Below are 12,682 nucleotides of genomic sequence, written 5' to 3'. Positions count from 1 at the left end.
AGTATGTCATTTTGGCACGAGATGTTATTACTGTTTACTGGAATAATAATAATAATAATAATAATAATAATAATAATAATAATAATAATAATAATAATAATAATAATAATTAGGTCTTTCTTCTCTAGATCGAGAACGGGATTATATCAGGTCCACAATAATATTCAATGGTATTCTTGTTAATTTTATAAAAGTTACAATAATAATAATAATAATATAATAATAATAATAATAATAATAATAATTTCAGATTACCAAGGTCACGATATATTTGGTCTTAAAACCATGTATATTCTTAAAACCGTGAATTAATGGCATTAAAGATGACAATAAGAAAAAAGGAAGTTAGTTAAAAAAAAAAAAAATCTTACACAGTGTAATTGAATGGAGCCACCTTACCTTCCTGCTGGCAGCCTCCGGTAGCATCCAGTCCCGCGGGATGAGATACATGTCAACGGACACAGCATCCAAGACATACAGAACGAAATCGGGCTTCCCGACGGCTGTGGCTACAAGCATGGCGATGATGAAGAGAACCATGAACACGACCTGCATGGAGGCCTTGAGGTGCACCCCTTTGGTTGGGTCGATGCCCATCGACGACCCCAGCTCGTCCCAGGCGTTGAGTAGAAGGCAGACGCGCCGACCCGCAAACAGGGCGTTGATGACTTGGATCCAAGCATTCAGCTGATACCCGCACATAATGACGACGCCTATGAGCTTGATGCTCTCGACTCTGGCGTCTTCTTTGTGCTTTTCGTCTCCGATGAAAGCGAAGATGATGCACAGCGCCGTCAGCGTCATCAGGCCTGTGATGTAGATGCAGTTGAACACGTTGAGGATCGCCGGGAAGCTTTTCCAAGAAACCTCGAAAACTCTCTCGGATTCGTTGAAGGTATAAGGTCCGACCCCAGCCACCGAGAGGAAGGTGTGGAGGGGGCGCAGCGGCCGATGCAGGAGGCTGGGCGTGATCGAGGGGCTGTCTTGAAAGTCGCCCATGGACTCTTGAGAACTGTGCGTCTCAGAAGTTTTTCCAAACGAGCTGAACACCTTCATCTTGAAGCTGTTCTGGTTCTTTTCGAACGTTTTGAATACTTTCATTCTGATGTTCTCTTACCTGCTCTTCCCAGATACGGGACAGGAAACACTACGAAATCATTTCGACGTTTGCTCACTGTAGGGGTCTTCAGTCAGATTAAAAGGGAGGTAATTTTACCCATGGTTACAGTCAGTCATAAGAATGTTCTTTCCATATTTCTAAAATAGATCAAATAAATGGAGTATGTAATGTTGCCACAATATTACATTCTTCATCTTCAATATTCTGTTCTGAATACGAACCGCGCTAAAAATTAATGTTACTAAAAAAACAGAAGACATTAAATTGGATGTAAGTGGGGCAACGCATCAGATTAGTCATATTTGATTCTATTTTGTCATATTGCTTCATTTACACTACATGACATGAACATACAGCTGTACAAGGCGATAAATCTTTCTGTTGTGATTCATTAACGAAAAACTGTGATAATTGCCTAACCCTTATTTACGCTGAAGAGCAATTCCTCTCGAGAATTTGAAGTTAAAAGTAGATATTTTAGCAAACATTGTTCAGAGCTGATCTATTTATGTATGAATTAGATTCCTGAAAATTCAACATCAGATATCACTTTATGACGACTGACAATTCCGTTTCGTACTATTTTGAAGTCCAGAAATAAGGATTATTCTTTAGAAAAATTCTTTAATTCTTTCAGTCACAGATTTTTCTGTTCATCAAAATGGAGACATGGTTAATACTAACAAAACCTAATCAGGAAGTTTTATTTTTTCAATAGTTTGTCGTAGTGATTCTAAACATTCGTTTTTTATATCTTTCCTTAGAGTTGCTCACTACAGTTTATGGTTTTTAGAACGAAACGATTATTATTATTATTATTATTATTATTATTATTATTATTATTATTATTATTATTGAAAAATCCTATTAATCTCATTTTGTTACCATGAAAAATTACCATTTTTAGTTTTCTGAAAAGAAAACTATTGTGCCGGCTTTGCCTGTCTGTCCGCACTTTTTCTGTCCACCCTCAGATCTTAAAAACTACTGACGCTAGAGGGCTTCAAATTGGTAGGTTGATCATCCACCCTCCAATCAACAAACATACCATGTTGCAGTCCTATATCCTCAGTAGTTTTTATTTCATTTAAAGTTAAAATTAGCCATAATCGTTTGTCTGGCAACGATATAGGCCAGGCCACCACCGGGCCGTAATTAAAGTTTCATGGGCCGCGGCTCATACAGCATTATACCGAGACCACCGAAATATAGATCTGTTTTCAGTGTCCTTGATTATACGATGTACAGAAAACTCGATTGCGCCGAAGAAACTGGCGCATTTTTTACTTGTGATATGTTCAGTTTTCTTGGTAACGAAATGCGAGATAATGATAATAAATATTGATCATCATTTTTCATTAATGAATCAGAACAGAAAGATTTATCACCTCGTGTGGTTTTGCAGTCTTATAAATCTATACACGACTATGAAAACAAACAACAATTATTTCCAATTATGTAATTATCTTCCTTTATCATTTTGCTTATTTCCTTGGTTATTCGCCTAATGACCTTTGCTCTCATCTCTTCACAAATGCTTATTAGATTTACACTAATTTGATTTCAAAGAAGACAAACAGGCGTTACCTTGTGCCACGAAGAATGATTAACTAAAAGAATTTCATAATTTTTATTTCTTACGGGAATTGCCTGTTTATTCTGTCACGTGATAATTTGTCATTTTCTCCATGATTATTATGCGATGAATATTTAACATCATTTGCTTAGGCACTGTTTGGACGTCGATTGTTGATAAGAATTTAGAGTGCCATGTCATTGTTAATTATGGGGGCGTACGAATAATTTGTTCTCAGCCATGCTAACTCCTTGTTTAGTGTTCATTATTTTCGATCTTTGTCCTGTGCTTTTATATATATATATATATATATATATATATATATATATATATATATATATATATATATATATATATATATATATATATATATATATATATATATATATATATATATATATATATATATATATACATGTATATATATGTGTATATAATACAGTATATATGTATATATACTTACATATATATATACATATATATTAAGCTCTACCCATATTTTCATTCTATACTAATTCATAAGTGGAATTATGGATTTATTATATTCCACGAAGGCATTTATTTATTTAGTAATTTATTCATATAAAACTACGTTTAGACTTTCCGTTCTCTAGCCCAGGGCTACTACCTCTAACTATTGCTCCCAATAGAAGTTTGCAGAACGATGACCGTACCGCCCTTAAGGTCGGGAGTTACCGTCTCGACCCTGTGTAATAAAGCACTTATTTTTGAAGGTCATGGTACTTTGTCAGGTGAAGTTTTTGTTAAAATGAGCCGAAATATAATTGTTACCTTTATTGAATTTAAGGGAATTTAGAAACTTTTTCCAGTGGCTGAAACTTGACTGTTGTAAACAGCATTGCATTTTGCAGATGTACATAATTTTTTTTCAAAATTACTTTTATTTGCAGTCATTCATTATTACCTAATAACTTTCCGTTTTCATTTTTTTATCACTGGCATTTGCATAATTGAATTCACAGCAATTAACTGCATCACTTTGTTTGCAATTTTAAAGGGAATGAACATAATAGCTATTGACTATATAACACGCTATACGCTATTCTAACTAGTATGGCTTAAGCATTCGTGCGTATATAGCCCTTTCCAAAAGTCGTTTAAGGGTTTATCTTTTTCATTCTTTGAGCAAAAATACATTTCTAATTCACCGCCACAACCACGAATATGCGTAAGAGATTTGTCCATTAGTAAATAACCGCGTCTTCAGCGGACTCACATTGAAAGTCAATCAGCGAAAGACAGAAACGCGAATGAAATACGAGTTTCGCAACCGAGAGTCAGGTAAGGACTGGCATCTCCCTCCCTTGAACACACACATCACTTTGTACCTTTCCCTCCCTTGGAGCGACGCACGCGCCTTCGCTTATAACGTTGACGTTAGCGATGTAAACTTCCCGTAAAATGATGTGAATGGCTGTTAAACTAAAAAGTTTAAGAATTCAAGATCAGTTCGTTTCGTTCTTTTCCGTCTGTATCTCAGGGTTTATGGTTCGTGATTGCGTGATGGGTTAATTATTTTAATGTGATGAAACATCATAGGTAATGTACTCATTACGAAAACGTACAATGAAGCAGCAGACTCGGAGCTTGCGGAATATTCCCTCCTAAATGTTCCCTTCGCCATTAGACACATGGTGTTTATATATATATATATATATATATATATATATATATATATATATATATATATATATATATATATATATATATATACAGGGGTGGATTTTAAGTAAAAACATTACAGCTGCCACTCATGTCTTAACTGCTGAGTGGTGGATGAATGCTGCGTGCAGACAACTTCCACAACATTATCCTCTCCTTACACATACACAGAAGGCTCATCAGCAGTGCATGGAATTCCCCATACACACACTGCGCCATTCACCTCTGTCTTGAATGCATTATCGCGCCCTTTTTTTTTCTGTACCATCTGTCCATGACCCTGCATCCTCCTCTCACGCAATACTTCCAAATGATACGTGCCTTAAATCGACAACAGTCACTTTCACAAACATTTCCTTTCAGTGCCTGGGCTTTTGCCCTAAATATCATACATCCATCCTTTCATCTTTTCCAGAGAGCGCTTCTTATGTTTATATGCCATGGGATCATTGTGGTAGGGGATGCATATACTGTGTGTATATATATATATAATATATATATATATATATATATATATATATATATATATATATATATATATAAATTTTATCACACCGTGATTTATATACAATCATGAAGCTACAAATGTCGCTTAATATCGAAATTCATATCGGTATATCTCCGTTGGAGAATTGTCGCGAACTCAATGGTTTACGTCAACTGGAGTCGCTGAATAGGCTTTCGTCGCGGGTTCGTGTCCCCACGATTCCAATTCATTTATCACTATATAAATTCCCATTCGGCGACAATTCTCCAACGGAGATATACCGAGGTAGTGTGAATTTCGATATTAAGCGACATTTGTAGCTTCATGATTATATATATATATATATATATATATATATATATATATATATATATATATATATATATATATATATATATATATATATATATCGATCAATGAAGCAAGCAACACTGGACCTGGTCAGTGCTTCAGTCGGTGACCACCAAGATTTGCCAGACGCACTCGTCATATAAGCTCCAAGAACAATTGCTGGACAAGGCACGAGGCTAGTAACCTCGTCTCGCTTCGTAGCTGCTTAGGAACGAAAGAAAAGCTAACACCTTTTGAAGCCACCTCCTTTAAGAGGAAGAGATATCAATTATTCATATATGGATAATGGTCAAATTCGAAGTCAAAACATTTATTGACATTACAATGCATCCAAAAGAGCTATTTGACACGCTAAACATCCCACTCATCAGTTCATGTGAGTGCTGAGTTCATATAGATTATGCTTGATAAAATAGCAAATACACAGCTCGATAGAATATTATAAATTTTTTGGTAAAAGTGACATGATAAAGTATTCAATATAGTAGAGTGATTTCCAAACCCAAAAACCTTTATGCTAGCGAGTTCAGTATCATATCCATATTTTAAAAGTCTGTGCAATATTTTTAATTACATATAAAATACGCACTTGCTCTGTTATTTCACATATAAAATAACAGATCATTTCATTTAAACAATTAACATTAGTATCCCTAACTTCTAAGAGTTAAATTCCATAACGTAATTATACACTGTATGAGAATTGTAACAACTACGAATTTTACAAGGAATGCCTTCATCTCCGCTCATATATTCTCAACAATACTTTTAACCTAGTTTAATTTTCCTAATAAACTCATCGCAATTAGCAGAGTGCCTACCATAAGTAAAACATGTATTGCTACTAATGCGATCATAATGGAACATACTACTACTACTACCATTATTCAGATTAACACTCATCAAAGTACAGAGGTCAGGGAGATACGTGTATGATCCTTATCACCTTTAAGCTTAAGACCCATTAGGGCAACTTTCCATTTTACTGTCAAATGACCATTACCGAATGAAAAATTGAACTGAGCTTAAAGGGGGTATCATCCACTGTTATAAGACAATTTACAATGTCGTAAATTACACCTTCTCTGCTGGGAGCATTAGATTTAGCCCTCTCAACAGCACTCAGCATTTCATCTCTGATAAAAGTAATGCAATATCATCAGCTAAAGTCTTCTGGGCACTAACCAGCCTTTGTCTTTCCTCGAGTCAGTTAATTCCTGAGGCATATATTTACACTCGGAGGAAAGAGTCAAAGCTAGAAGCATTTTCCCATTTGCATGGTAACTCATTGGCTTTCTCCTTGGCTTTATTATATTTTCAGGAAGTGTACCAAGTACCTGGTTATCACACAACTAGTTACAAAATCCAAAAATTTACCTCACTTCAGCCAGATACCTGAATCCTCATAACAATAAAATTACGACTGAACACTCTAAAGGTAACAGTGATCCCTTAAAACTTGCTTATCACTTGAAAAATCAAAGCAAGTTTATCTAGTTATGTGTGAGGTATTAAAATATACTAGACAAAAAAGGGCATCACTCCATCAAAAAACTGTAATTGTTTCCCTGGTCTTAATTCACTTCAGTAAACTGAAGAACAAAACATGTTTATCACTTTGCCTTATGCACACACAAATAACCCTATTCACTGGTGGTCAACAAATGAAACACTGTGCTTAATCATTTTAAATACAAAATTTTATTTTCAACTTCAAAATTTATAATTAGAATTCACAATCTGAAAAATTTACCATTACTTGAAAACAACACAAGATTTAATTAATTCTTAAACAAGAATTTATTCACAAAACTTTAATTTATCAAGAAATTGCGTTAAATAAGCAAAATTCAAACTATTAAGAATTACTAAAGATTTGAAAAGGAAATCTTAACAAATGTAAATCAAATCAAGTATGCAGTGTTAAAGTATAAAAAATATGTAAAATGTTAAGCAAATAAATGCTAAATCACAACACAAAAGGTTGGGTAAACTTATGAAATTGTAAACACAAGAAGACACAAGAAAATGCACAAAACAAGAACACACAAAAAAATGCACAAAAGATTTATCAACAGTAATTTCACTAAGGCAAAATCTCCTTAGTACTCTTATTTTACCATGGTAAAAATAAGCAAAAATCCACTTTACCTTTCACAAGCTTGTGAGAACCTTTGTAAATTTCACAAAAACACACTTTCTATGAGGCACCTGTTACACTCCTAATACACTGTTCCTATTATCAGATCCTGGGCACGAACTTCCTCGCCCACTTTGACCTGGCAGTCGACGTCGGTCGCAAACGTCTATTGGATACCCGCCATCTGCTCTGTCGCCCCGCACCAGTACGCCCAAATGCTGAAGGAGTTCCCCGACGTCTTCAAGCCTGAACTGTGCCAGGTGCGCGGGGCCCCTGCAAAGCACGGAATCTACCACCACATTAAGACAAAGGGCCCCCCAACACACGCAAAGTTCCAGAGGCTTCCCCCTCAACGCCTTCAGGAGGCCAAGGATGCTTTCGCTGAGATGGAGTGGATGGGCATGTGCAGGAAGGTCTCCAGCCCATGGGCCTCTCCCCTCCACATGGTGCAGAAACCGGACGGCTCCTGTAGACCCTGCGGCGACTACAGGCGGCTCAACCTCGCAACTGAACCAGATCATTACCCCCTCCCAAACATGCAAGATCTCATGGCCTCCTTTCACGGGGCCAAAATATTCCTAAACTAGACCTTTTGAAGTCCTACTTCCAGGTACCAGTTGTTCCAAAGGATGTCCCCAAAACTGCCATCATCACGCCCTTCGGGTCCTACGTCTTCGCCTTCTCGACTTTCATCCTGAGTAATGTGAGGGCAACCTTCCAGAGACTGATGGACAGCATCCTGGGGGACCTGAACTTCTGCGTTTGTTACATAGACGACATTCTGATTTTTTCCAGATCCCCCAAAGAGCACCTGCAGCACATCCGAAAGGTCCTGCAGTGCCTGCAGGAGAACAGCCTCGTCGTTAGGTTTGATAAATGCACCTTCGGCATCAAAAAAGCTGACTTCCTGGGCCACGAGATATCCCCGGAGGGCGTCCGTCCACTCGCATCGAAGGTTGCAGCCGTTATCAGGTTCCCCACCCCTACCTCCGTCAAGGCCACATAAGAATTCCTCGGGATGGTCATCTACTACAGGAGGTTCATCCCCAGGGTCGTGCACACCATGCCCCCCCTGATGGATTCCGAGGCAACCGCCTTGGCCCACCAGGACCCCAACGCCCCCCCTCAGCTGACGACGGATACCAGCAGGTTGTCGCCGGGGCCCCCCAGCCAATTGCCTTCTTCAGCAAGAAGTTCAGCCCCGCAGAGTCCCACTACAGCACCTTTGACAGGGAACTTTGCTCAGTATATCGGACGGTACGTCACTTCAAGTTCCTCCTGGAGAGTACGCCCTTCACAATTTGGACGGACCACCAGCCGCTGTTCCACGCCTTCACAAAGCAAGGGGACGCATGGTCTTCCAGGAAGCAGCGGCATCTCGCGGCCATCACGGAGTTCACCTGCACAATCAAATACCTCCCTGGCAGGAAGAAACCTGTAGCAGACGCCCTCTCCAGGATCAAGCTCAACACGGTGCAGCTCGGGATCGACTACGAGGACCTCGCCCGGGAGCAGACCACCAACCCAGAGACTCCAGCCTACCGCACCGCCATCACGTCGCTCAAGTGGAAGGACGTGCCCCTCGCCCCTGGAGGGCCAACACTGCTGTGCAACGTAAGCACCGGCCAACCTCGCCCCCTGGTACCCGCCTCCCACCGCCGTCTGATGTTCGATATCATCCACGGGCTGTCCCACCCCTCCAGCAGGTCGACAGCCAAGCTGCTGGCAGAGAAGTTCGTCTGGCATGGTATGCGGAAGGACGCGAAGACCTGGGCGAGACAATGCATCCAGCGCCAGACCAGCAAAGTAGGGCGGCACACTGAAACAGGGGTGGGTGAGTTTCCCCAGCCGGAGAGGCTGTTCGGACACATCCATGTAGACGTGCTAGGCCCCCTTCCCCCATCAGGTGGAGCCAGATATCTCCTGACGATCGTCGACCACTCCACCAGGTGGCCTGAAGCGACGCCCATGCACGAAGCCACCACCAGCGCATGCTCCGAGGCCCTCCTCTCCAGTTGGGTCAGCTGGTTCGGTGTCCCGGACCACATAACCACCGACGGGGGTCCTGCCTTCCTGTCCAAGCTGTGGTCCACCCTGGCACGCCTGCTGGGGACCTCTCACCACACCACCACCGCCTACAAAAAAGTTAAGTATACCTTAGTTTAACCAGACCACTGAGCTGATTAACAGCTCTCCTAGGGCTGGCCCAAAGGATTAGATTTATTTTTATGTGGCTTAGAACCAATTGGTTACCTAGCAACGGGACCTACAGCTTATTGTGGAATCCGAACCACATTATAACGAGAAATGAACTTCTATCACCAGAAATAAATTCCTCTTATTCTTCACTGGCCGGTCGGAGATTCGAACTCGCAGCCAGCAGAGTGCTAGCTGAGAATGGAACCCACTCATCCAATAAGGAACTACCACCGCCTGCAACCCTGCAGCCAACGGATTGGTGGAGCGGTTCCACAGATCCGTGAGGGCGTCCCTCATGGCCCGCTGCACCGCCAAGGATTGGAAGTACCAGCTGCTTTGGGTCCTCCTCGGGCTGAGGACCACACCCAGAGCCAACGGCGACCTGTCCGCAGCAGAGAAAGTCTACGGGGAGCCCCTCATAGTCCCGGGCAAACTCGTCATGGGAGACCGCCACAACCTGACAGTCCAGAGACTCTGTGACACAGTCGGGAAGTTCACCCCCTACCAGCGGACGTACACCAATAGGACAACACCGTTCACACCTCCCGGCCTGCCCTCCACCACCCACATCTTCATCAGGAACGATGCCGTCCGCCCGCCCCTAACCAGGCCCTACAAGGGGCCCTTCTGCGTGCTGGAGCGGAACACCAAAGCATTCCGGCTAGCCATGCACGGGAATGATGATTGGGTGTCTGTTGACCGCCTCAAGCCCACCCTGTTCGAGGAAGTCGTTGACGATACCACGCAGCGCCCTCTGCAGGGTCCGTCGCCCCCACAGCCAGCCCAACCCAAAAGAAAATCACATGGCCGCCCCTGGAAGCACCAGGGCAGCGCCACAGCCAGCCACTCCCGCTCACACCACACCCCCCAGCTGACTTCGCGGAGCCGCGGCACTCTCCAGCGGCCCAGCAGATACCTAGTTTAATCAGGTGTTACTCACGTCTTGTGGGGGGAGTATTGTAAAGTCCCCACTCAACAGGGTTTCTGTGGTGAACTATCCGTTTTCTTCAGTGACTCTCCTACAAGCATAGGTCAAGCCAAATGGCCACATTTTTAACTATGTAAATACGTATCTGTTACTGAATTGTTTATGCCTGTTTACTTTTCTTGTGTGTCAGAGTATTATTGTGTCAATTCTTGTAATCTGATCTTTTGTTATTTGTGTTTGCCTGTCCGAATTCACATTGAGAGCAGTTGACCTCAGGTCACCTGTATCCTATTGTATTCCTTTGTAAGACGTCTGCACGCTGCTTTATAAGCAGCCTGCTTTCCTAATAAAACTTTACGGGCTGCTCTAGGAGCAAGAGCCCGTGCTGGCACAAGGCCAGCTAAATCTAAAACAACAACTAATAAACCAGCAGTACATGTCCACCTGCTCATTATTTAGCATCCCTTATAGGTATTAAGAATCAAATCATGTATGGACATCACCAAACTCCTAGAATCTTGTATCTCGCATAATTAAGCAACTTCTAAAACAAGATACGTAAAGAGAAACGCTTGGTAATTATGCAAATAGCCTTGGAGCCATGTTGTAGACCTAAGACGTTTTTCACTTTATGAAACAGAATTATGGCACAAAAGCATACGATACCTATTGTTGGGATAGTCAGCGTACGTGTAGGATAATTATCGTACGAATGGCATCCTTGGTGTAAGATTATGAACTCTCGGTACTCTCGGTAGTTAGCTTTTAACTACTAATGTTACTAGGCTACTTATGATTATTAATTTCAGTAAAGTTAGTTACCAAATCTATGACATGGACTCCCTAGGTTTCATTCTTGTAATATGAGTGGATTTCCATGGCGATAAGCCCTTTTGAATGCCCCCCTTCCCCCCAAAAAAACTAATAGTAACAAGTATTATGATAATACACACTAACGAATGAAAATTTAGCCCGTTTCCACTTATTTCTTGGTAATTAACAGGAAAGCCACAAATACCTTTGCGAGTATAATAATGTAAATGAACAGTTCACTTGACTGATGAATACAGTATAACAAAAGACATAGTAAGAGGTCCCTTTTAAGAATATATTTGGAAAAAATATAGGATAGCTGACAGTAACGGTTGCTAACGGTTCCAGTGGATATATTGACAGACGAAATCGGATCTTAAATGGAAGCAAACATGCATCGACTGCATAATACAGTAGTTTAACGTTACAGGTACAAAATCCTGTTATTACTACTACTACTACTACTTGTACGTTTGAGTGGGACCCTTTAAACTATTTTTCGTTTTTTTAAAGAATGGCCTTCACGGTCAAGAAACAACTATAAACAAAAAAAACTAATTATTTCGTTTACCCGGCGAGGAATTTGAAGAGACCGTACTCGTTCATACATGCTTATACTTAAAAACGTGCGCTTCGACAACTGCAGATCTAAATTTCATATATTACTAAGGAACTATTTAAACACATATTGCAGATTAATAGTCATAGCTTAATGCCGTATAACAACATTTTTAGTAATTTATATGAGAAAACAGCAAGCATTTAGGAAATAAGATTTACGGTCGTATACAATACCAATCTGGTTTAGCCCCGTCGTAACTCAAAATAAAGTCAAAGATGGCGGTCACAACAAACTCACTCATTCGATTCTGGGCAAGGAAAATTGCCTTTTACTTTCTCATCTTTATTTGTGTGGGAACATGCTTGTCAGCAGAAGGAGATGACAACATCCCCGGTATTGGTAAATATGCAATTTCGAGTAATTGACCCTCAAAGTTATAAAATACACGAAGGCAATTGTAGCCAGACACGCATAGTTGCTGTTACCTCGGGAGTTAATTCCATAGCGGGTAATGCTGAAGGGATATTAGTTAAGCATGTCAGTCAGTTTGACAAATTCGGTGAACGTAGATTGCATCTGAAAGGTTTATTGTTATAGTCATTGGTTTGTTAATGTTGTCCCAAGTTCTTGTTTTCGTGTGCTGCAGTAGCCTAGAAATGCCTTAAGAAAGAAATGGGCATAGCAATGTGAGGCCTAAGAATTGTCGGTGCTTTAGGGTACTCTTTGTCTCAGGTTCATTAACTTTATATAGACAGGTCACCCATCATAAAACATTTAGAACCTGGATAAGGCTGTTTAGGCTAGGTAAGGGTACAGCCACAGG

General features: G+C 40.7%; 1 protein-coding gene across 4 annotated transcripts in view; it reads left to right on the top strand.

The window, feature by feature from the left end:
* Positions 1-12,682, top strand: part of Nemp (Nuclear envelope integral membrane protein) — a 215,263-nt gene that overhangs the window by 110,028 nt on the left and 92,553 nt on the right. The window contains exon 1 of one of the 4 annotated variants that reach the window (XM_067103981.1): positions 12,089-12,258. The exons of 2 other annotated variants lie outside the window; for them this stretch is intronic. In XM_067103981.1, coding sequence (XP_066960082.1) covers positions 12,135-12,258 — 124 coding nt within the window. In that variant the 5' untranslated portion in view covers positions 12,089-12,134. Of the gene's footprint in view, positions 1-12,088; positions 12,259-12,682 lie in introns of those variants that run through there. One more of the 4 variants, XM_067103983.1, reaches the window with a different exon arrangement.

The sequence above is a fragment of the Macrobrachium rosenbergii genome, chromosome 5 (genome assembly GCF_040412425.1).
Source record: "Macrobrachium rosenbergii isolate ZJJX-2024 chromosome 5, ASM4041242v1, whole genome shotgun sequence".
Lineage (NCBI taxonomy): Eukaryota > Metazoa > Arthropoda > Malacostraca > Decapoda > Palaemonidae > Macrobrachium > Macrobrachium rosenbergii.
Note: the sequence above shows the minus strand (reverse complement) of the source record. Positions and strands in the feature narration are given on the sequence as shown.